We start from the raw sequence: 22,086 nt of genomic DNA, 5'->3' as shown, positions 1-22,086 counted from the left end.
TCTACTTTTAAAAGGTATTAAAAACAATCTACTTTTTAACATCTCCTGAAATATTTGGTCTCAGCCCAACAAAACCACCGAAATCTTGTAAAATTTTAATAAGCAAGGTTGAGAATCTGCTATCTGTTATCTGGCATAAATATGACTCTAAAAGGATTCCTATTCTCAAAGCATTTATAACACACCCAGAAAAAAATGACTAGATAGAATAAGATGAAAAAAAATCACTCTCAGAAATATATGCCAATTATTTCATATCTCTACAACAGCGTTACCAGACACTTTTATCTAAAATATCTAAAGAAAAATCCTGCGGCTTATTTCAGAATGACAGTAAAGGTACCACCATATTCCTATAGATTCAGGTAATCCTAACACCCTAATCTCATAGAGCTCCACTGGATTACAAACATATCAAAAGCAATTCTATGTCTTATTTACCTTTTCATTCATTCACCCCACAAATATTTATTGAGTGCCAGCATCTCCCACTTGAAAAGAAAGACAGAAATCCTAGGACTGAGCAGTTCCTCCATTATAGCCTGCCTCCCAGAATCAAATATCCAGGCCATCTGCCCTGGCTTTGCCCCTCCCTTTGTGTTTGTGTATCAGGAGCAGTGACCCTCTGTCTGCTCAGAAGTGGCTGACACTTTTTGCCCTGTCTCGTCCATCCAATGACATCAAAATTTTACAGAAGTTTAAAGAAACTTCTCACAAAAACATTTTGTATCCCTGTACTGTACTACAGAAAGGTGCTCAGACTCTATGCCACGTCCTTTAAGGACTTCACAAATACCAGTATATTTTAATTCCTACAACAACCTTGTGAAGTAGGCACGTTTTATATATGACGAAAGTTAGGTACAGAGAAGTACCTTGCCCACAGTCACATGGCCGCATGAAGCCAGAGTGGGGTCCCAGGACTCTGGAATCAGAACCTATGCTCTGATATGCTCGACTGTCATGAAGAATAATGCTTAGAAAAGAGGCGCTAAATTCCTTAACTTGGAATATCTGGTTTTCTTTAATTTACAATAATCTTTTGATGTTCCCAACTGCCTGCCCTTTGTTACAAAACTTCTGTATAACCTGGCTTCCCCACTTGCCTCCTACGAGCAGTTCTCTTAGGGTTACTTGAGATGCTGCCTCCCAGGCTTGAAGTCCTAAAAATTCCTGCTGAATAAAACATAACTCTCAAAAAGAAAAAAAGACTGATATCCCATTTTGTACAGACATATAGTTTTTCACTGTATGAATGCTTAAAGTGACACTTTCTCAGAATAGGTTTACCTTGCACTGTACTGTGATCAAAGTTGATCTGATCAGTCATCACCCTTGGAATTGGGTTTTTGCTTTATGCCTCCATCACTTGGGTTTCATTAATTCTTTCATTTTTTAATCATTTAAGAAAATAATCCAAACTATGTAATTCACTTAGAAAGTAGGCTTTTTTGGAATGGTGGGCATAAGGGAATTAGATGTGAACGATTTCCATGTAGCATCTACAAGTCACCAAATTTTAAAAAGCCACAGACTTAGGACTGTTAGATTCATACTTACATCTCCTGTAAATAAATATGTAGAAGTAATGGCAGTTGCTGGGGGAAGGGCACAAGAGCAGCCCTTGCCTGCAGTTCACACACTGTTGGTTAGAGATTTTCTCTGTTGGCAGGGATGATCATACCTGGCACCAGTCGTCGATAGGTGTTGAGTTGCCACCCGCTGTCCCTGCGAGTCCAGGCTATTTAATATCCTCACATTTGGAGTGATTTTTTACAGCTCAGTAAAGACTACCATTCCCACTGAAAGTGTTTTTCACCAGGGTTTCAGCAAATTTTTAAAAATGAAGGGGTGGGAGGTAATAAAGAATTTTCGAAAGATGTGGAACATAAAAAAAATAGATTGGTTGAAACCACAGGGACAAGGAAGCAAATGTTTATGAGAGATTACGGAGAAATGAAGATAAATGACATATCTTTTGATGAAGATTCTGTTATAGAACATTCCAGGACTTTAGAGTACTTTTGCTGGGCAACACATGGACATCCAGGGTACTTCCTGCCCACCTGGAAACTACCTGCCACATCAAGTTTCCTGATATGTCTTTTGACTTGATTCCCTGACCTCTAGCACTTTGACTGTTCATCTACCAGAATCACCCTTTTGCCAACGTAGATTCCCATGTCGAACACCAAGAGCAGAAACCAATCCCTGCCCTTATATTATTTTCAGTATCTTCAGAGGTTTGACTAAAGAACTCTTTTATTTATTATTAATTATGAAGTCCACGTGCTTATTATTATTATAGATATGCTTACTCTACAAGATGCAAATAATTTTAGATATCTGGTCATTATGGTCCTGTAAATTCAACACAAAGTTTCCCCATCTGCTCTGTTTCCGAGCAAGAGATATTATGATATTGTGGAAACAGCTCCAGTCTAGGTCCTGGTGCATGAGGATTCTAGTCCTAGCTCTGCCACTGACTAGCTGTATGACCTTAAAGAAAGCGTTTTCATTTTCTCTGCTCCAATTTGCTGAGCTGTGAAATGGAAGGGGCCAAGTTTCATGCTCTCCACAATCCAGTCTAGATATAAAATTTTATTATTTTTCTATATACATGTTAAAGTAGCCCTAAGTTAAAAGTGGAAATATTTTCTTCAGGTGAATAGTAGACCACTAGCACTACTAATTTTAGCTCCTGTTATGAATGCTCTGTTTTTCAAGCTCAATCCAGATATTCAGACACTGCTGGACAGAGAGGACAGTTTTACTAAAGATGTCTTTATTTTCATTCCAGCAGACCAACTTCCTGATAATATTCCGTTCTTAAAAATTTTTAAGTTAATCTTAGAACACTCTATTCATCTATCAGTTAGAGGCATGGTCTTTAGACAGGGATGGTTACTTTTTATTCTGCTTCACGTGTTGACATTTTTCCAAATACTTCTTGCAATAATTTGAATAATACCTACTATCTCTCTCTTTCCATATATATATAAATTACTGCCCAAAAGGCATATTACAGAACCATAAAATTTTCTGTTTGTTTAACTGCTTACAAGTTCAACTAAAGTTCACTAAAACACACCATGATATATATTTCCTTTTGTAAATCAGCTTAAGAGTTAGTCTTACATTAAATGTACTCTAATTGAATTCTTTATAAGCTATAAGAATAAGATGAACCTTTATCTTAATATTTTTAAAACACAATACTCATACACAAATATCTACTGAAATACGGTACATGGTTTATATTGTAGTGTGAGCCTATATAATTAGTTTTCCATGGCTAGATAGTGGTAGAAATTAATTATATATTTACAGGCTCCTTCCCTGGTTGATTTGTTGGGAGGTAATCTTACTGTCAAAAACTAATTTGCTCACGGTTTCTGATATTTGATGTAAAGTATAATTGATATTATCTAGTTCCATCTCCTATGTTAAATCTTCTCATTTGATGTGATTTGCTCCATTTTCCTAATAGCAATTACTTGGCGAGCTGTCAGAGGTAACTCGTATTTGTTCCCTCAAGGCACTTACTTCTTTTTAATGTAATTTTTTGGATTCAATCTCTGGACTTAACACCCTCCAAACATTCCAGCTGTGCCTAGTTTTCACTGCAAAGTGCCAAAGAGACTAAATTTAGAGGAAAAAATGTATAGATTCCATTTTTAAGAACAGTTCAATTTTACTGGCTTTGTTGGGCTTGCTTGCATAAATTCCCTTCTGAAGCAGTATCTTGCATGAATCAGGAGCTTATCTACACGTCTTTCTTTAATCCTTGAGAATTTCTACTCAGTTTTAGTGGCTAAAGGAAAGTGACTCATTTGGACTTAATTGTCAACAGAAAAGTACATTTTCCACAGGGTCTAGTAATTCTGACTTCTTTCAGAGAAAGAAAAAAAACAAAGAGATTTTTGTTTTAAGCAGAACTTTATATTTGCGAGAGATAGAAGGCAAGAGTTAGGAAGTGACGGTGATCGTACAAAAGTACAGCCACACCAAGGTGACCCATCATCCCAGTTTGCTCACAGCGGAGGGGTGTGGAGGGATGTATGTGGGACTCTTGGTTCTGACACTTGGAGAGTCCCAGGCAAACTGGGAACAGTCGGTCAAGATTTCTTTTCGGATTTGGAGATTCAGCACCCTTCGTTCAGCAGAAGAAAGTTTGGGGTGGGCTTCTGCTCTCCAAGACTTGCCATCCGTTGAGGGGCCATCAGTTCTCTACCTTCAGCCTCATATAACCAAGAGACAGTAATAGCAAAGGGAGAAGAGCAGTAACTGGGTGGTAAGTAAAAGGGAGTGGAGAAGGTAGCAGGGGACAGAGCCAGGTGATTTCATGAGTCACTCCTGATTCCCTTTCCTCCTCGTGGAGGATGACATCAGTTTCCATGGAAAAGCCACCTTGGTTTCTGTTTCAGAGCAGGTGATCATGATTTGAGGAAGGCCCTTCCCCCACTTTTTCATTCCAGGGGTTGGAAGGATGAGGCAGGAAGGAGGACCAAGAAAAAGGGGAAAATATGCAAGTAAATAAAATTATGACCTAATTCATGAAAAATTTTCCTATGGTTTCTCTGTATATTATATGAATATTTAAGTGTGTAGTTCTGATAGGTTATACTGATAAAGTTGCATTATGTAGCAATGACAGATGAGTGAAACAAGGCACAGAAGATTTGGTGAGCCTGTCTGCAGGCCTGATTGTGACAATAACACAGGTTTTCAGTTTTTCACAGTATTATTTGATGGCTAGCCAAACGCTAGCTGTTCTTGTTTTTCTGAAAGCAAAAAATGTGAATCATATCATGGAATGCGGAGCTGAAAGCATTTTTTGTTTTGTTTAAGCTTTAAAAGCAGTAATTTAAACTCTGACACTTTTGAAATCCTAATGTGAGAATTCACTAACTCTTCATGAAATTATGTGCCGAGGACATTCTTGTTAAGGGTACACTGCATATACATTGATGACTTTGGTGTGTGCTAAGTATTACATTTCGGTGATGTTTGCTGTATTTTGATTGCTCAAACTATTTTATTGGCCCAAATATAGGAACATTGTTTTGTGGACGATAATAATCATAATATAATACACTCGATTATTGAATATATTAGAAATGTTTCCAGGCCTTGAATTGCAGAGGGGTCAGCAATATCTGTTTCTCTCCCATCAAACTCCATGGCTTGCTCTGTGAATTTGACCCCTACTCATTCCCTTCCTCTTTGCCTCTCTCCTTCTCCCTCCCATCCCCCTCCAAGAAATAGCAGCACATAAACAAACTCTTCTTTCAGTCCTTCTCCCATCCTTGTTTCATACCCTCCCACCTTCCCCACCCACTGGCAGGTGAGCGGTGGCTTTTAAAGAGGCAGTAGAGAACCAGGGCTGCTCCCCCCTCTGGTTTCCACAGGTGTTACTCATTTGCTGTGAAGGTGCCTTTGAGGGTGGTGTGTTGTTTTTTAAGCAAGAATTACAAAGTGATGTGTGTGTGTGGTGTGTATTTTGATGTTTTTGATCTCTGTGGAAATTGGGAAGGCCTCTTTTACAATCAATATGACCTTATATTTGGGCCAATTTAGAAATTAAATGTAAATACTCTTCTAGCCAAAGGACCAGATTACCAAAAGGCCTGCTTTTTGTATTTCGTCTACTAATCCTGAATTTTAGAATAATTAAAGTTGTGCCAGTGCAGTATCTAAACTTTACCTAAATTATAAGTCACTGCTCTGTATCTTTGATTCTATACAAAAAATTTGCCTTTTGAGAATTTGGAACTTATTTTATTTCAGTTATTAAATTATTTTGTTTAAAGTTTTAACTATTGTGTGTAGTTTAATAGGGAAGATGCACAAATAATATTTTATAATAGCCTAAAGCATGGTTTAAAAATTACTGAAAGTTATTATATATTCTGTCACATCTACCTTTTTTTTAATACAAATCCCCCTGTGGACTTTTTTCCTTAATAATATGCTTTTGACGTGTAGTCATAAACATTTTTTAAGTAATTAGGGGGTTGCTTTATTCCCATAATAAAAAATCCAGAGGGAGGCACATACTAGGTAGTTTCACATAATGAAAAGTCCAGGAGCCTCTTAACTTTTTCTTTTTCTAAGAATTTTTCTCTTTAACTTTATTTACATGTTGTATTATGTAGACAAATTTCCTAATTTTTAATCACTTTTTATTTCTAGGTCAAACCTAGATAACTTGGTCACAATTCATTATTTTTGTTTTTATTTATTTATTTATTTTTATTAACTTTTTATTTTATACTGGAGTACAGTTGATTAACAATGTTGTGTTAGTTTCAGGTGTACAGCAAAGTGATTCAGTTATACATATACACGTATCTATTCTTTTTCCAGTTCTTTGAAATTGTCATAGAACAATTTCATAGTCATAAACATTTAATTAAAGACCATACCATTACCCTCACCACATTCCTATTTTAACAAGGAAACTTTCTAAATTTAATAAATTAGCATTAAGATGATGGCAGAAAGGGATATGGCTTGAAAAAATTAACAATACTTTTAAATTACTTGTTTATTTTAAAGCATACTCCTTTTATCTACTGAAATATTACCCCTCTTCTTAACAAATTACTTGGAAACAGCAGAATTAAACACTTTTGTATATAATATATATTTAAAATAAGGAGTAAGTAATGCTTTCTGTTATTGATATTTAGGCTTCTAGTGCAGTTAGAAGTTCTTATTAACGGAAACTATAAAATAATCAGAAATCTCTTGACCTACCCTGATCTTGTGTGATTCCAGGTTCAAATTTAGTTTTCTTGACATTTATTACTATTAGTACTGATGTTTGCTATTGGTGTATCCTTTTTGATTGTGAACAAATGTGTAGAATATTTAAAAAATAATTTTCAATAATTATTACATGAGGTAGGATTGGAGGGTTGTGCATGTCTGTCTATACATACATATATATGTATATATATGTATATATATTAACACACACAAATCTGCTATGGATTTGCAAGGAAGTTTACAAATAAATAGCCAACAGGGTCCTGTCAAGGTATAATTTGTCTTCCTAGCCTAGGTTTATATTTTCACAATTCCGAATTAATGATTTGTCTTTTTATAGAAACAAAGGATGGAGTATGGTCCAAGAGCAACTGACATTCCCTCTGCTCCATCACCTCCTCCAACACCAGCTCCTGTTCCTGTTCCCCTCCCACCTTCTGCTTCAGCACCTGTGTCAAAGGTCCCAGCAAATGTAACCCGTCAGAACAGCAGCTCCAGTGAGAGTGGTGGCAGTGTTGTGCGAGATAGCCAACGACAAAAACAAGTTCCTGTTGACCGTAAGTTTCCTAGGGAGGCAAAAAATATACAGTTTCTCCTGGGAATTAAAAGCACTCTAAGTAAAAATTGTTTATTATTGGTTCTGCTGGTAATAAATATTATTAAATATACAGAATAGTCCTTGCACGGTACTTCATAGATTGCAAAGATTTTCACCTCATTTCTCATCCTCCAAGTAATTCTGAGAAACAGGAAGTTCTGTCTACTCTCTAATGGGTGTATTTCTACATATTCCAATATATTGTGGTGATTGAATACAGACTCTGGAGCCAGACATGCTTGGGTTTGTATAGTGAAATATCACTTGCTGGCCACGAGACTGTCAAGGATTTGATGATCCTCTGTATGCTTTAATATCTGAAAAGGGGGGGACAGTGATATCTACTTCATAGGATAATTGTGAGGATTTCATGAAATAATGCATATAAAGCATTTAGACCAGTCGTTCTCAGCCAGGGGTGATTTTGCCCCCTTCCCCTGGGGACATTTGGTATTTGTCCGGAGACATATTTTGATCGCAATTGGGTGGATGCTACTGGCATCTATTATAATAAGTAGAAGTTAGGGATGTAGTTAACAACATCCTAAGATGAATGGGACAGCTTCCCTCTCCCCCGCTCACACACACACAACAGAATCATCTGGCCCAAAATATCGATGGTACTAAGGCTGAAAAAGCCTGATTGATTTTAACCAATATGACACATTATAAGCAGTTAGTAAATATTTACTCTTATCGTCATCAGTATCACCATCATAGTCTTCCTGCTTCTCTTCCTAATATTTGCCATATATATATATATATATATATATATATATATATATATATATATATATATATAGTTTGTGTGTGTGTCTATATACACACACAGTCACACTAGCTTAATATAATCAACCTGCCAATAGCACTTTCAAATTTGCCCTCCAAATTCAGAATTTTAGACTTCAACTTCATACTTTCATAAATTGAAGTTTTATTTTTCATGTGAGTGGTTAAATCTGAAAACCAGATTTAAATAAGTTAAAACAAAAGACCCTATGGCCAACTTTGGATTATCCTTGTTAGTACTTGGGAACAGCAGGGTGGACAATTTGAAAACTGAAGATAATTCTAAGATAATTTTTATTTTCTTTTATCTTGTAGCATATTTTATCTTGTCTGTTTAATCTTCAAATTATGTTTTTTAAAGTATTATAAAATTACTTTGCTTTATCGATACTTGATACATAAAAATTCTTGGAAGACGAGAGCCAGGAGGATGTTTCCTTAATATGATAAAAGTATATAAAGTGTATGTGTGTGTAAAGGATATTTTTCATTCTCTCAAATGGCTTCTCCTAGGGCTCAGTTCTGGGTTCTTTTCTCATATAAACATACTTTTACTGTAGATGATCACTCTATTTTCATTTCTTTCAATATTGTTTATACTGTTGGAAAAGGAGTGACTTGAAAATTTGTCTTCATATCAAATCTCATCTCTGGCATCCAGATACAAGTTTTTTTATTTTATTTTTTTTAATACATCTTTATTGGAGTATAATTGCTTCACAATACTATGTTAGTTTCTGTTGCACAACAAAGAAAATCAGCCACATGCATACACATGTCCCCATATCCCCTCCCTCTTGAGCCTCCCTCCCATCCTCCCTATCCCACCCCTCTAGGTCATCGCAAAGCACAGAGCTGATCTTCCTGTGCTGTGCTGCTGCTTCCCACCAACCATTTTACATTTGGTAGTGTATATATGTCCATGCCACTCTCTCTTCGCCCCAGCTTCACCCTCCCACCCCATGTCATCAAGTCCATTCTCTATATATACCTCTTTATTCCTGCCCTGTAACTAGGTTCATCAGTACCATTTGTTTTGGGTTTTTTTTAGATTCCATATATATGCGTTGGCATATGGTATTTGTTTTTCTCTTTCTGACTTACTTCACTCTGTATGACAGACTCTAAGTCCATCCACCTCACTACAAATAACTCAATTTCGTTTCTTTTTATGGCTGAGTAATATTCCATTGTATATATGGGCCACATCTTCTTTATCCATTCATCTGTCGATGGACATCTAGGTTGGTTCCATGTCCTGGCTAATGTAAATAGTGCTGCAGTGAACATTGTGGTACATGACTCTTTTTGAATTATGCTTTCCTCAGGCTATATGCCCAGTAGTGGGATTGCTGGGTCGTATGGAAGTTCTATTTTTAGTTTTTTAAGGAAGCTCCATACTGTTTTCCATAGTGGTTGTATCAATTTACATTCCCACCAACGGTGTAGGAGGGTTCCCTTTTCTCCACACCCTTTGCAGCAGTTACTTTTTCTACCTTTTTTGATAATGGCCATTCTGACTGGCGTGAGGTGATACCTCATTGTAGCTTTGATTTGCATTTCTCTAATAATTAGTGATGTTGAGCATCTTTTCATGTGCCTCTTGGCCATCTGTAGGTCTCCCTTGGTGAAACGTCTATTTAAGTCTTCCACCCATTTTTTAACTGGATTGTTTTTTTGATATTGAGCTCCATGAGCTGTTTGTATATTTTGGAGATTAATCCTTTGTCTGTTGTTTCATTTGCAAATATTTTCTCCTATTTTGAGGGTTGTCTTTTTGTCTTGTTTATGGTTTCCTTTGCTGTGCAAAAGCTTTTAAGTTTAATTAAGTCGCATTTGTTTATTTTTGTTTTTATTTCCATTACTCTAGGAGGTGGGTCAAAAAGATCTTGCTGTGGTTTATTTCAGAGTGTTTTTCGTATGTTTTCCTCTAGAAGTTTTATAGTGTCTGGTCTTACATTTAAGTCTTTAATCCATTTGGAGTTTATTTTTGTGTATGGTGTTAGGTAGTGTTCTAATTTCATTCTTTTACATGTAGCTGTCCAGTTTTCCCAACAGCACTTATTGAAGAGGCTGTCTTTTCTCCATTGTATGTTCTTGCCTCCTTTCTCATAACTTAGGTGCCCATATGTGTGTGGGCTTATCTCTGGGCATTCTATCCTGTATCATTGATCTATATTCCTGTTTCTGTGCCAGTACCATTCTGTCTTGATTACTGTAGCTCTGTGATATAGTTTGAAGTTGGGGAGCCTGACTCCTCTAACTCCGTTTTTCTTTCTCAAGATTGCTTTGGCTATTCGGGGTCTTTTGTGTTTCCATACGAATTGTAAGATTTTTTGTTCTAATTCTGTGAAGAATGCCATTGGTAGTCTGATAGGGACTGCATTGAATCTGTAGATTGCTTTGGGTAGTATAGTCATTTTCACAATATTGATTCTTCCAATCCAAGAACGTGGTATATTTCTCCATCTGTTTATGTCATCTTTGATTTCTTTCATCAGTGTTCTATAGTTTTCTGAGTACAAGTCTTTCACCTCCTTAGGCAGGTTTATTCCTAGGTATTTTATTCTTTTTGTTGCAACAGTAAATGGGAGTGTTTCCTTAATTTCTCTTTCTGATTTTTCATTGTTGGTGTATAGGAATGCCATGGATTTCTATGCATTAATTTTGTATCCTGCAACCTTACCAAACTCACTGATTAGCTCTACTAGTTTTCTAGTGGCATCTTTAGGATTTTCTATATATAGTATCATGTCATCTGCAGATAGTGACAGTTGTACTTCTTCATTTCCAATTTGTATTCCTTTTATTTCTTTTTCTTCTATGATTGCTCTGGCTAGGACTTCCAAAACTATGTTGAATAAGAGTGGCAAGAGTGGACATCCTTGTCTTTTTCCTGATCCTAGTAGAAATGCTTTCAGTTTTTCACCATTGAGTATGATGCTCACTGTGGGTTTGTCATATATGGCCTTTATTATGTTGAGGTAGGTTCCCTCTATGCCCATTTTCTGGAGAGTTTTTATCATAAATCGGTGTTGAATTTTGTCAAAAGCTTTTTCTGCATCTATTGAGGTGATCATATGGTTTTTATTCCCTAATTTGTTAATATGGTGTATCACATTGAATGATTTGCCTATTTTGAAGAATCCTTGCATCCCTGGGATAAATCCCACTTGATCATGATGTATGATCCTTTTAATGTGCTGTTGGATTTTGTTTGCTAGTATTTTGTTGAAGATTTTTGCATATGTGTTCGTCAGTGATACTGGTCTATGATTTTCCTTTTTTGTGATATCTTTTTTCTGGTTTTGGTATCAGGGTGATGGTGGCTTCGTAGAATGAGTTTGGGAGTGTTCCTTCCTCTGCAATTTTTTGGAAGAGTTTGAGAAGGGTAGGTGTTAGCTCTTCTCTAAATGTTTGATAGAATTCACCTGTGAAGCCATCTGGACCTGGACTTTTGTTTGTTGGAAGATTTTTAATTATGGTTTCAATTTCATTACTTGTGATAGGTCTGTTTATCCTTCTAATTCTTCCTGGTTCAGTTTTGGAGAATTGTACCTTTCCAGGAATTTGTCCACTTCTTCGTGGTTGTCCATTTTATTGGCATTTAGTTGTTTGTAATAGTCTCTTATAGTCCTTTGTATTTCTGCAGTGTCAGTTGTGATTTCTCCATTTTCATTTCAAATTTTATTGACTTACGTCCTCTCCCTTTTTTTCTTGATGAATCTGGCTAAGGGTTTATCAATTTTGTTTATCTTCTCAAAGAACCAGCTTTTAGTTTTATTGATCTATTGTTTTCTTTGTTTCTATTTCATTTATTTCTGCTCTGATCTTTATGATTTCTTTCCTTCTACGGAATTTGGGTTTTCTTTGTTCTTCTTTCTCTAGTTGTTTTAAGTTTAGGGTTAGATTGTTTATTTGAGGTTTTTCTTGTTTCTTGAGGTGAGATTGAATTGCTATAACCTTTCCTCTTAGAACTGCTTTTGCTGCGTCCCATAGGTTTTGGGTTGTCATGTTTCATTGTCATTTGTTTCTATGTATTTTTTTGATTTCTTCAGTGATCTCTTGGTTATTTAGTAGCACACTGTTTAGTATCCATGTGTTTGTATTTTTTACAGTTTTTTTCCTGTAATTGATTTCCAATCTCATACCATTGTGGTCAGAAAAGATGCTTGATATGATTTCAACTTTCTTAAATTTACTGAGGCTTGCTTTGTGACCCAAGATGTGATCTATCCTGGAGAATGTTCCATGCGCACTTGAGAAGAAAGTGTATTCTGCCACTCTGGGTGGAATGTTCTATAAATATCAATTAGATCTATCTGGTCAGTTGTGTCATTTAAAGCTTGTGTTTCCTTATTTATTTTCTGTTTGGATGATCTGTCCATTGGTGTAAGTGGGATATTAAAGTCCCCTGCTCTTATTGTGTTACTGTCAATTTCTCCTTTCGTGGTTGTTAGCATTTGCCTTATGTATTGTGGTGCTCCTTTGTTGGGTGCATAAACATTTATAATTGTTATATCTTCTTGGATTGATCCTTTGATCATTATGTAGTGTCCCTCCTTATCTCTTGTAACAGTCTTTATTTTAAAGTCTATTTTATCTGATACGAGTATTGCTACTCCAGCTTTCTTTTGATTTCCATTTGCATGAAATATCTTTTTCCATCCCTTCACTTTCAGTCTGTATGTGTCCCTAGGTCTGAAGTGGGTCTCTTGTAGACAGCATACATATGGGTCTTGTTTTTGTATACATTCAGCCAGTCTGTGACTTTTGGTTGGGGCATTTACGTTCAGGGTTATTATCAATATGTATGTTCCTATTACCATTTTCTTAATTGTTTTGGGTTTGTTTTTGTGGGCCTTTTTCTTCTCTGTGTTTCCTGCTTAGAAGAGTTTCTTTAGCATTTGTTGTAAAGTTGGTTTGGTGGTGCTGAATTCTCTTAGCTTTTGTTTGTCGGAAAAGCTTTTGACTTCTCCATTGAATCTGAATGAGATCCTTGCTGGGTAGAGTAATCTTGGTTATAGGTTTTGCTCTTTCATCACTTTAAGTATATCCTGCCACTCCCTCTGGCCTGCAGAATTTCCACTGAAAAGTCAGCTGACAACCTTATGGGGATTCCTTTGTATGTTATTTTTTGTTTTTCCGTTGCTGCTTTTAATATTTTTTCTTTGAATTTAATTTTTATTAGTTTGATTGATATGTGTCTTGGTGTGTTTTTCCTAGGGTTTATCCTGTATGGGACTCTCCATGCTTCCTGGACTTGGGTGACTATTTTCTTTCCCATGTTAGGGAAGTTTTTGACTATAATCTCTTCAAATATTTTCTCAGACCCTTTCTTTTTCTCTCCTTCCTCTGGGACCCCTATAATTTGAATGTTGGTATGTTTGGTGTTGTCCCAGAGGCCTCTGAGATTGTCTTCAATTCTTTTCATTCTTTTTTCTTTATTCTGCTCCTTGGCAGTTATTTCGACCATTTGTCTTGCAGCTCACTTATTTATTCTTCTGCCTCCGTTATTCTGTTATTGATTCCTTCTAGTGTATTTTTCATTTCAGTTACTGTGTTTTCATCTCTGTTTGTTCTTTAGTTCTTCTAGATCTTTGTTAAACATTTCTTGTATTTGCTCAATCCATGCTTCCATTCTATTTCCAAGATTCTGGGTCATCTTAACTATCATTACTCTGAATTCTTTTTCAGGTAGATTGCCTATTTCCTCTTCATTTATTTGGTCTTGTAGGGTTTTACCTTGCTCTGTCATCTATGACATTTTTTTTTTGCCATCTCATTTTTTTTTTTTAATGTGTGCAATTGTGTTCCTGTTTTACTGGTCTTTTGACCTGAGGCTTCCAACACTGGAGTTTGTAGGTTATTGGGTTGAGCTGAGTCTTGGTGCTGAGATGAGGAACTCTGTGAGACCTCACTCCGATGAATATTCCCTGGGGTCTGAGGTTCTCTGTTAGTCCAGTGGTTCAGACTTGGAGCTCCCACTGCAGGAGCTCTCCCCAACCCCAGGGTCACAAATCAAGATCCTGCAAGCCACGTAGGGTGGCAAAAAACAAAAAAAGAGAGAGAGAAAAATAACAAAATAAAAAATAAAATCAGGCTAGGAAACTAACATATGTTAGAAAGAATGTAAAAATAAAAATATAGATGAATCAACAACCAGAAGGTACATCAGTACCACAATAGTAAAAAAAGAGGAGGAGGGAAAGGAAAACAAAGGGGGGGGATGGAAAGACCTTGGCTGTGGAGGGTGGGGCCTAAGTAAGGGTGAGGTTTGGGTGGTGGGTAGGGCCAATGCTCAGGACCCACAGGGCTGGAAAAGGCCCTGGGGGCTGTGGGCGGTGGGGCTTAGGCTCAAGGAACAGAAGGGGCCCAGGCGTGCCCCCCCACTCCAGTCTCAGAGGGCGGGAGACCTCACCTGGGAGCCTAGCAGGCTACCTGGGCTCGAGTGGGTGGGGCAAATGCCCTCCTCTCCTCTGCTGCTCCTCCGGTCTGGGTTCTGGGAGGGCCCCTCCCGCCTGCCTCTCCTGATCTCCCCGGCCTCCCTCCTATGCCCCCAAGGACCCACGTGGCCTGGAGGGGGGTTTGGAGGGCGGGGGATCGGCCTGGAAGCTCAGCAGACTCCCAGTGCCTGAGTGTGCAGGGCAATCGCCCTCCGGTTCTCTCCCACTCCTCCCGGAGGGCGTCTCCCACCTGCCTCTCCTGTTCTCCCCTCGGCCTCCTTCCTATGCCCCCAAGGACCCACGTGACCTGGAGAGGGCAGGGGATTAGACTGGGAGCTCAGCAGGCTCCCTGTGCCCAAGTCCAGATACAAGTTTTGAGCTATTAACTTTATAGCTGAGATTGGAACTTAAGATTCAAGTTCTCATCTCAGTAAATCATAGCCCTATCTCTTCAGTTGTGGTCACTCTTGATTTAAAGAAAATTAAAAAGAAGACACTGAAACTATTACTATTTAATTGTTCTGGAAATTCTGGTTAAATGCAATAAGCACAAACCTACTTTTATATATTACTTTCTCAGCTGAAGTATAGCCAATTAAAATTACCTTCTCATCCATATCGTGACCTTACCAAAGAACTAATGGAAAACTGAAGTTTTGGAAAAATGATTAGCTCTTTCTGTGTGGCAAAAACAACTATGCCTGTGTATGTGTGTGTATGAGAGTGTGTGTGCATAAATATAACTGGCAAGTAAATTTTAAAATATTTTTGTGTATTTTTTGAAAAGATGCTTTTATTTTTTTTTCAGACACGAAAGACGTAGTTTTGAGATGAGAAAGTTCTGTAAATGTTTTTGTTGATTTCCCTAAGGAAAATTTTCCTCTCAGAAACTTTCTTCATTCTTCCCACAAGTTTATAACATCTCCCTTCTTTGTTGCGTCAGCACGGTAATCTTTGACACAGTGGCACTCTTTTTCCAGGCCTGGGGTCAGGGTTCATAGGCATCCAGGCCCAGTTTTGGAACAGTCTGTGGGCTGGGACAGTTTGTTCTTTGTCCTAGTCTAAGAAACTAAGAATAACCTAGTGGGAAAGAGGCATGGTTAGAATACTTTAAAGATAGAGAACCCGCCTAATAATTGTGACTCATCATTTTCAAGTCTGTTTTTCATAAGTCAAAGGGTGACACTGGTATGTAAAACATAAACATATGTCCCCAAATTTACACATGTACTTGTTTCCTTAAACTAATAAAATTTTGCATTTACTTATGTAATGTTCCTTTTAAAGATAGCTCAGAAGTATAGTTTGACATTAACTATAGTCCTTTTTATAAAACAAATATTTTCTTGATAGCTTTCTTTCTTGAGCACTTTTTTGAAGAATATTTCTACTGAACGAATATTGGGGCTTCTCAACAGTCTTTTTAGAACCAAATAGACATGCTTCTTTACTGGTAACCAGGTCTCTTTCAAAATATACCTTTTGTGGTACTTGCGTTCTCTGCTTATGGCCTAGACTTCTGATAAGAGTAAAATGGAAGGAGCTGTAAATTGAATACTCACCCATAAAAATGTTACCAAATAGCTATGAACAAGGGAAAAAAGTCAACAGGCCTATTTTTAAAATATCACAAGTAGCGAGAACCCGGCTCCTTTTCTGAAGTGTTTACTGCATTTATTCAAACTAGCTGCTTGGAGCCCTGTGTCATATAAGCTATTCAGTTTGACTTGTAAGATTCAAAAAGGTTCTCTTCATCACTTTTGAAGATATCAATGCTTCAGTTGTTTTGCATGTCTTCCATTTCCTTTGAAATGTTAGTCCTTTTATATGAGTTTAATCTTTTGTAATCAGAAGTGTTGTTTTTAGAGAGAGGTGTAAAGTTAGTCTGGTGTGTTGTTATGTGCTAGAACATTGCCAATGGAAACCAAAACCAGGAACACATTAGAAGAGGTTTTTATATTCCCTGGAAAGAGGTTATGCTGTGGACTGGAAATGATCCCACAGTGGCTAAGTCAACAGATAAGGAGATAACTATTTTAGTGTGGTTATACTTTTTCTCTTGTATTTCTTTGAGATGTACTCCTATGTTGTACGGCAGTGTGACTACATTGTACTGATTTAAAAGAGTTAACTAATGAAATGCATGTCCTGTATTACTTAAATATAACAATCAATAATATTCCCTCTTACTCTCTTTAGCCCCCTCATCCTCCCTCCTTTCCTCCCTTCCCTTCTCTTATTTCTCTTTCTTTTGACTTCTTTCTTTTTCAAAAGGTTTCCTGAGTACTTGAGGCATTAAAAAAAATTAGGCTGCAATAACACTATTTGATTATTTCACACTTTCATTTATTTCCCAGGGGCACCAAACACTTTCTAAAAATACTTTCCCTGAAAAAAACAATCAGAACAATGGTCACAAAAGCTTCCTTAGTGACCAGGTCACTGTCACTTGCCAAGTTAGTTAATTGGATGACTGTATCAGTTCTTTGCATGTAATTCTTGAAGGTGATATACAAATAATGTATCTGTGTGTGTGTGTGTGTGTGTGTGTGTGTGTGTGTGTGTGTGTCTGACTCACATTTTAAATGCATCACTTTATCTGTTATATTGAGAAAAGGATGGAGAGTGAAGAGTGGGGTCATGGAGAGTAGAAGCAGAGAGACCTGTAAAAAGGCTGGTGGCTCAGACCAGGCAGCTAATAGAAAAAAATGGAGTGAAGTGATTGGGCTGTGTGGTATATTCTAATGGTAGGACCGACAGGATTTGCCAATGGATTGGATATAATCGAGGGCAAAGGGGAGTCAGGCATACCTACATGGTATTTTGTTGGGGGAACTGGAAAAATAGAATTACCAAGTTGAGAAGTCTAGCATAAAAGTAAGCTTCAGGAAGAAGATGAGTAATTCGGATGTGCACATGTTATGTTTGAGATAGCTAATAGACATCCAATGAATATATCAAATAGGCAGTTGATGTATATTGGTCTAGAGTTCTGAGGACCAGTCTGGACTAGAGAAATAATTTGGGTAGTCATCAGCTTTTAAATGGCATTTAAAGCCAGGAGACCAGGCACAACAATCATTGATGGAGTGAGTGCAGACACAGAAGAGGTCAAGGACTGTGGCCTGGAGAGTTGGGGAGATGAGATGAGCATCTGAGAAAAGGATGCTGAGGAGAGGCCAGTAAGACAGGAGGAAAATCAGAGAGTGTGGTGTCCTGAAGGCCATAAGAAGAAAGTGTTTCAAGGAGGGAGCGCCTTCTTCAAGTGTTGTTGATAGATTAAATGAGGAAACGACTGGGGATCAACCATTGGAGTTTAGCAAAATGGCATGGAGGGATGGGGCCAAAAGCCTGATCGCAGTGAATTCAAGAGGAAATTGGAGAATGGGATTTGGAGTCAGCTGGTATAGACAGCTTCTCATGGAGTTTTGCTAAAAGGGGAGCAGAGAAATGGGCAGTAGCTGGCAGGGGATGTGGGGTTAAGAAAGGGCTTATTTAAACATAAGAGAGAAATAAAATAATAGCATGCTTGTAAGCGGATGAAATGATTCAGTAAAAGAGGAAAATTGATAACATGGGAGAAGCAGGGGGGAAGTTACTGTCAAAGTATTCAAACAGACAGAGGACACGGAGACTAGTGCACATGTAGAGGGGCTGGCCTGAGGAGAGTGGAAACAGTTCATCTATAATGTAATAGAAGGAAGGCTGGCAGAGTGTACGGGGAAAGTGCTGGTGGTAAGGAGAGCTGCTGGGGGAACTTCGGGAGGTTTTCTTTTAGCTTCTTTATTTTACTCAGAAATTATGCAAGTGAAATCATCAGCTCAGGGAGAGGACTGAGGGCTGGGAACTGGAGGTTTGCAGAAGGAAGAAGATAGGAAATACTTGTCTGACCATGGACAGTTATACGGTCCCAGGCAGGATTTCTCAACCTGAGCCCCTGTGGACATTTGGGGCTAGATAATTCTCTGATGTAGCAACGTGACCTGTGTGCATTGCAGAATGTTTTGTCCATCCCGGGCCTCTACCCACTGCATGACTGTAGCTTCCTTCCCCCTTGCCCCCTGTTTGTGACATCCCAAAGTATCTCTAGCCATTGCCAGATGTACCCTGTGTTTAAAATTTCCCCCAGTTGAAAGCCACTGGCCTCAGGAAATGTAGTATGAATGTCACAGACCATTAACAGCCCAATGGAGGTTCATGATCGTGAATTTAACATGAGCTCACTCAGCATTGTTGTGTTCTATTTGGCATGCAGGTGCAGCACAGAATAAACAGAAAGTGAGATTTAACAAGGGTGGGGGGCTTGCCAGATGAACACAATGAAGAAAGAAGAGACAGGGAGTGATTTTAATAATTGATCACAGAGTTTATACTTGGTGAGGATGAAAGGAAAGATGGTAGGAATACTAGATCGTAAGTCCTGTTGGGGTCAAAGGATTCTTGGCATTGGGGTTCTAGAGAGAGCAACAACTGTTAGGGCTTTCAAAAGTAACCTCCTCTGTGTTGGTATCTAGGAAGGAAATCTCAGATGGAGGAAGTGCAGGATGAACTCGTCCACAGACTGACCATTGGTCGGAGTGCCGCCCAGAAGAAGTTCCACGTGCCACGGCAGAATGTGCCAGTTGTCAATATCACTTATGACTCCACCCCAGAGGATGTGAAGACATGGTTGCAGTCAAAGGGCTTCAACCCTGTGTAAGTCTCTCTAGGGATACTTTACAGTTCTGTGTGTATAACATGCAGTGTTTTCAATTTGATCACTAAGATGTCACAAGTGACTCTTAGAAAATGTGAGAACCCGAACTGCACCTGTTTCCATGCTCAGGAAATGACTCTAGCCATTTTTAGCTAAAAAAAAAAATTGGAGGAAGGAGAAATAACTATCATTTGATGGTACCCCATTTTCTCGATGGTGGTGTCTGTTCATCATTGGTCCCTCGAGCAGTCTCTTGGCAGCTTTGAGGCTGGTGGCTGTCTTTCTGCCTCAGAGGGTCACACAGGCTAGGTCTGTAGTCTTACCTAGACTCCCCAGACCGCAGAGGACATACAGCAGAACCTTTCCTCCTGCTGCAGCATAGAGATCCCAGGCAAATAAAAAATAAGTGACGTTACTTATTGTAGGTTATAATCTAATAGAGCTTTCCTTTAGGAAAGCCACAGTGAAGTTTCTATTTGTCTATAATTAAAAACTTGTAAACATTTTCTCGTGTATTTGGTAAACATATTTGAATATATGTATTTGAACTATTTGACGAATACATATTCAAGAGCACTGGACACATTATAAACTCACCCAGTGTGACTGAAAACATGAGGTACACTGGTTAGTCAGTTGCTTGGCTACTAGAAAGTTATCCATTCCTTCTACGAAACACCAAATTTCAAGAAATTGGTAATACACAGTAAAGATAATAAACCCAGTTGACTCTTTTTTGACACTTCATGATCAGTGATCTTATATAGCCTCAGGGTCGTCATCACAACCGTCCCATCATTGCCCTAAGCACTCTAGTACCATTTATGAGTTCCAGTGTATGGAACACCTAGAGAAGAGAGGTTGTAGCAGGACCAGAAATCTTTCTTTTGTTTTATCCAGACAGTATTTTATTTGTTTGTTTGTTTGTTTTGCGGTACGCGGGCCCCTCACTGTTGTGGCCTCTCGCGTTGTGGAGCACAGGCTCCGGACGCGCAGGCTCAGCGGCCATGGCTCACGGGCTCAGCCGCTCCACGGCATGTGGGATCCTCCCGGACCGGGGCACGAACCCGTGTCCCCTGCATCGGCAGGCGGACTCTCAACCACTGCGCCACCAGGGAAGCCCTATTTTTAATTAATTTTTATTGAAGTATAGTTGATTTACAATGTTGTGCTAATTTCTGCTGTACAGCAAAGTAGCTCACTTATACACCTGTATGCATTCTTTTTTATATTCTTTTCCATTATGGTTCAGCCCAGGATATTGTCTGTAGTTCCCTGTGCTATACAGTAGGGCCTTGTTGTTTATCCGTCCTCTATATAATAGTTTGCATCTGCTAACCCCAAACTCCCAGTCCATCCCTCCCCCTTGGCAACCACAAATCCAGACAGTATTTTTAATGCTCTATTTCCCTCTTTTCCTCCTTTTGTTTTTTCAGAACTGTCAATAGTCTTGGAGTATTAAATGGTGCACAACTTTTCTCTCTCAATAAAGATGAACTGAGAACCGTCTGCCCTGAAGGGGCCAGAGTCTTTAGCCAAATTACTGTACAGAAAGCTGCATTAGAGGTACGACTTCTCAACCTAAGGTGGTGTTTTTCTGCATTAGTCAAGAGTATGGACTGCAATTTGAAAGCTCTGGAAACAGTATTTATGTCCATATAGGTCGCTCTCTTTGCCTTTCATGCAGAGCTGAATTCAACTTGGTTCAGCTTTAGTAATCTGTCACTGGAGACCATTAGCGAGCATTTTCAGGGAGATTAATTTGTTATAAGTGCTCCTATAACATGAAGCTTGAGCTCCATATACTTTTGGATATCTAATGAAAAGCCTCATGTTCTCATTTTACGTGCACGACCTCTGTAGGAATTTTATTTACTCATTTACTTCGGGTGAGTAAATGCCTTAAGAGGCCAGAACTCTTTTACCTGTCCTTAGTATTTAGTTTGGAGATTCTAGCAGGTTAGAGGTTGTCAAGTCTTAAAACCGTGGCTGTGTGCCTTAGGCCTGCTTATACATATAAATAATCAGAGGGAAAATATTAGGTAGGGATCATTGCAAACAGCGGGCCCCGAAGCGTAATTCTTTAGTTATAGCTGTTTCTATGAAAGAAAAAGAGTAAATGTTTTCTAGATTGGCTGTTCTTAAGGTTTCAATATCCTACTCTACTTAACGTGGGCTGTGTAAGGGTAGTAGTTTCTAACTGTTACATCTCACAGCTCTCAATAGCTTTCATGAAAATTAAACTTAGACTCCAATGAAAGGGTATAGGCTTTGGCGTGAAATCAATACGTAATTATCTCTAGCAGGTTTATTGTATAAATTCAACAGTTAAATAACTCAGGAAAATAGCTTCGTGCATACAACCCTGTAACCATTCTCACTCAGGAGAAATTATATTTCCCTTGGAAATTTTTCCTACGACATTCATCTTGGTTGATTCTATATTAGACTTTTTGTATATTGAATGTGAGTCGGGATTATATCTTTGCTGAGGCAGTTTTGTTACCATTATACCTTCTAATTTTGTTGAGAATGTATAAATTCCTCCTTAAGGATTATGATAGAAAGTTCCATATTCCTAACCTTTCTGAATTCCTTCAGTCCAGACCCCCTATCACTGTCATTTCCCCTGACTTCCCATGTGCTCCTGGCCTCTAGCTCCTGTTCCTCTGGATGTGAATTAAGGCAGAGACTTCCTACCTGAGGTTCTTTGTCTTCCCCGGGCACCTTCCCATCATGCCCTTCTCTTGCATCTAGTTCATGGTTCATATTACTCACCTGTG

The 22,086-nt window shown here is 38.3% G+C and overlaps 1 protein-coding gene across 7 annotated transcripts in view; it reads left to right on the top strand.

Moving 5' to 3' along the window:
* The window catches only part of EPS8 (EGFR pathway substrate 8, signaling adaptor), a 190,640-nt gene that overhangs the window by 166,733 nt on the left and 1,821 nt on the right, over nt 1–22,086 (top strand). For all 7 annotated transcript variants that reach the window (XM_060024339.1, XM_060024335.1, XM_060024336.1 and 4 more), the window contains 3 exons: nt 7,115–7,331; nt 19,122–19,302; nt 20,740–20,869. In XM_060024339.1, coding sequence (XP_059880322.1) covers nt 7,115–7,331; nt 19,122–19,302; nt 20,740–20,869 — 528 coding nt within the window. The remainder of the gene's footprint in view (nt 1–7,114; nt 7,332–19,121; nt 19,303–20,739; nt 20,870–22,086) is intronic.

This window comes from Delphinus delphis, chromosome 11, assembly GCF_949987515.2.
Source record: "Delphinus delphis chromosome 11, mDelDel1.2, whole genome shotgun sequence".
In the NCBI taxonomy this organism is placed as follows: Eukaryota; Metazoa; Chordata; class Mammalia; order Artiodactyla; family Delphinidae; genus Delphinus; species Delphinus delphis.
Note: the sequence above shows the minus strand (reverse complement) of the source record. Positions and strands in the feature narration are given on the sequence as shown.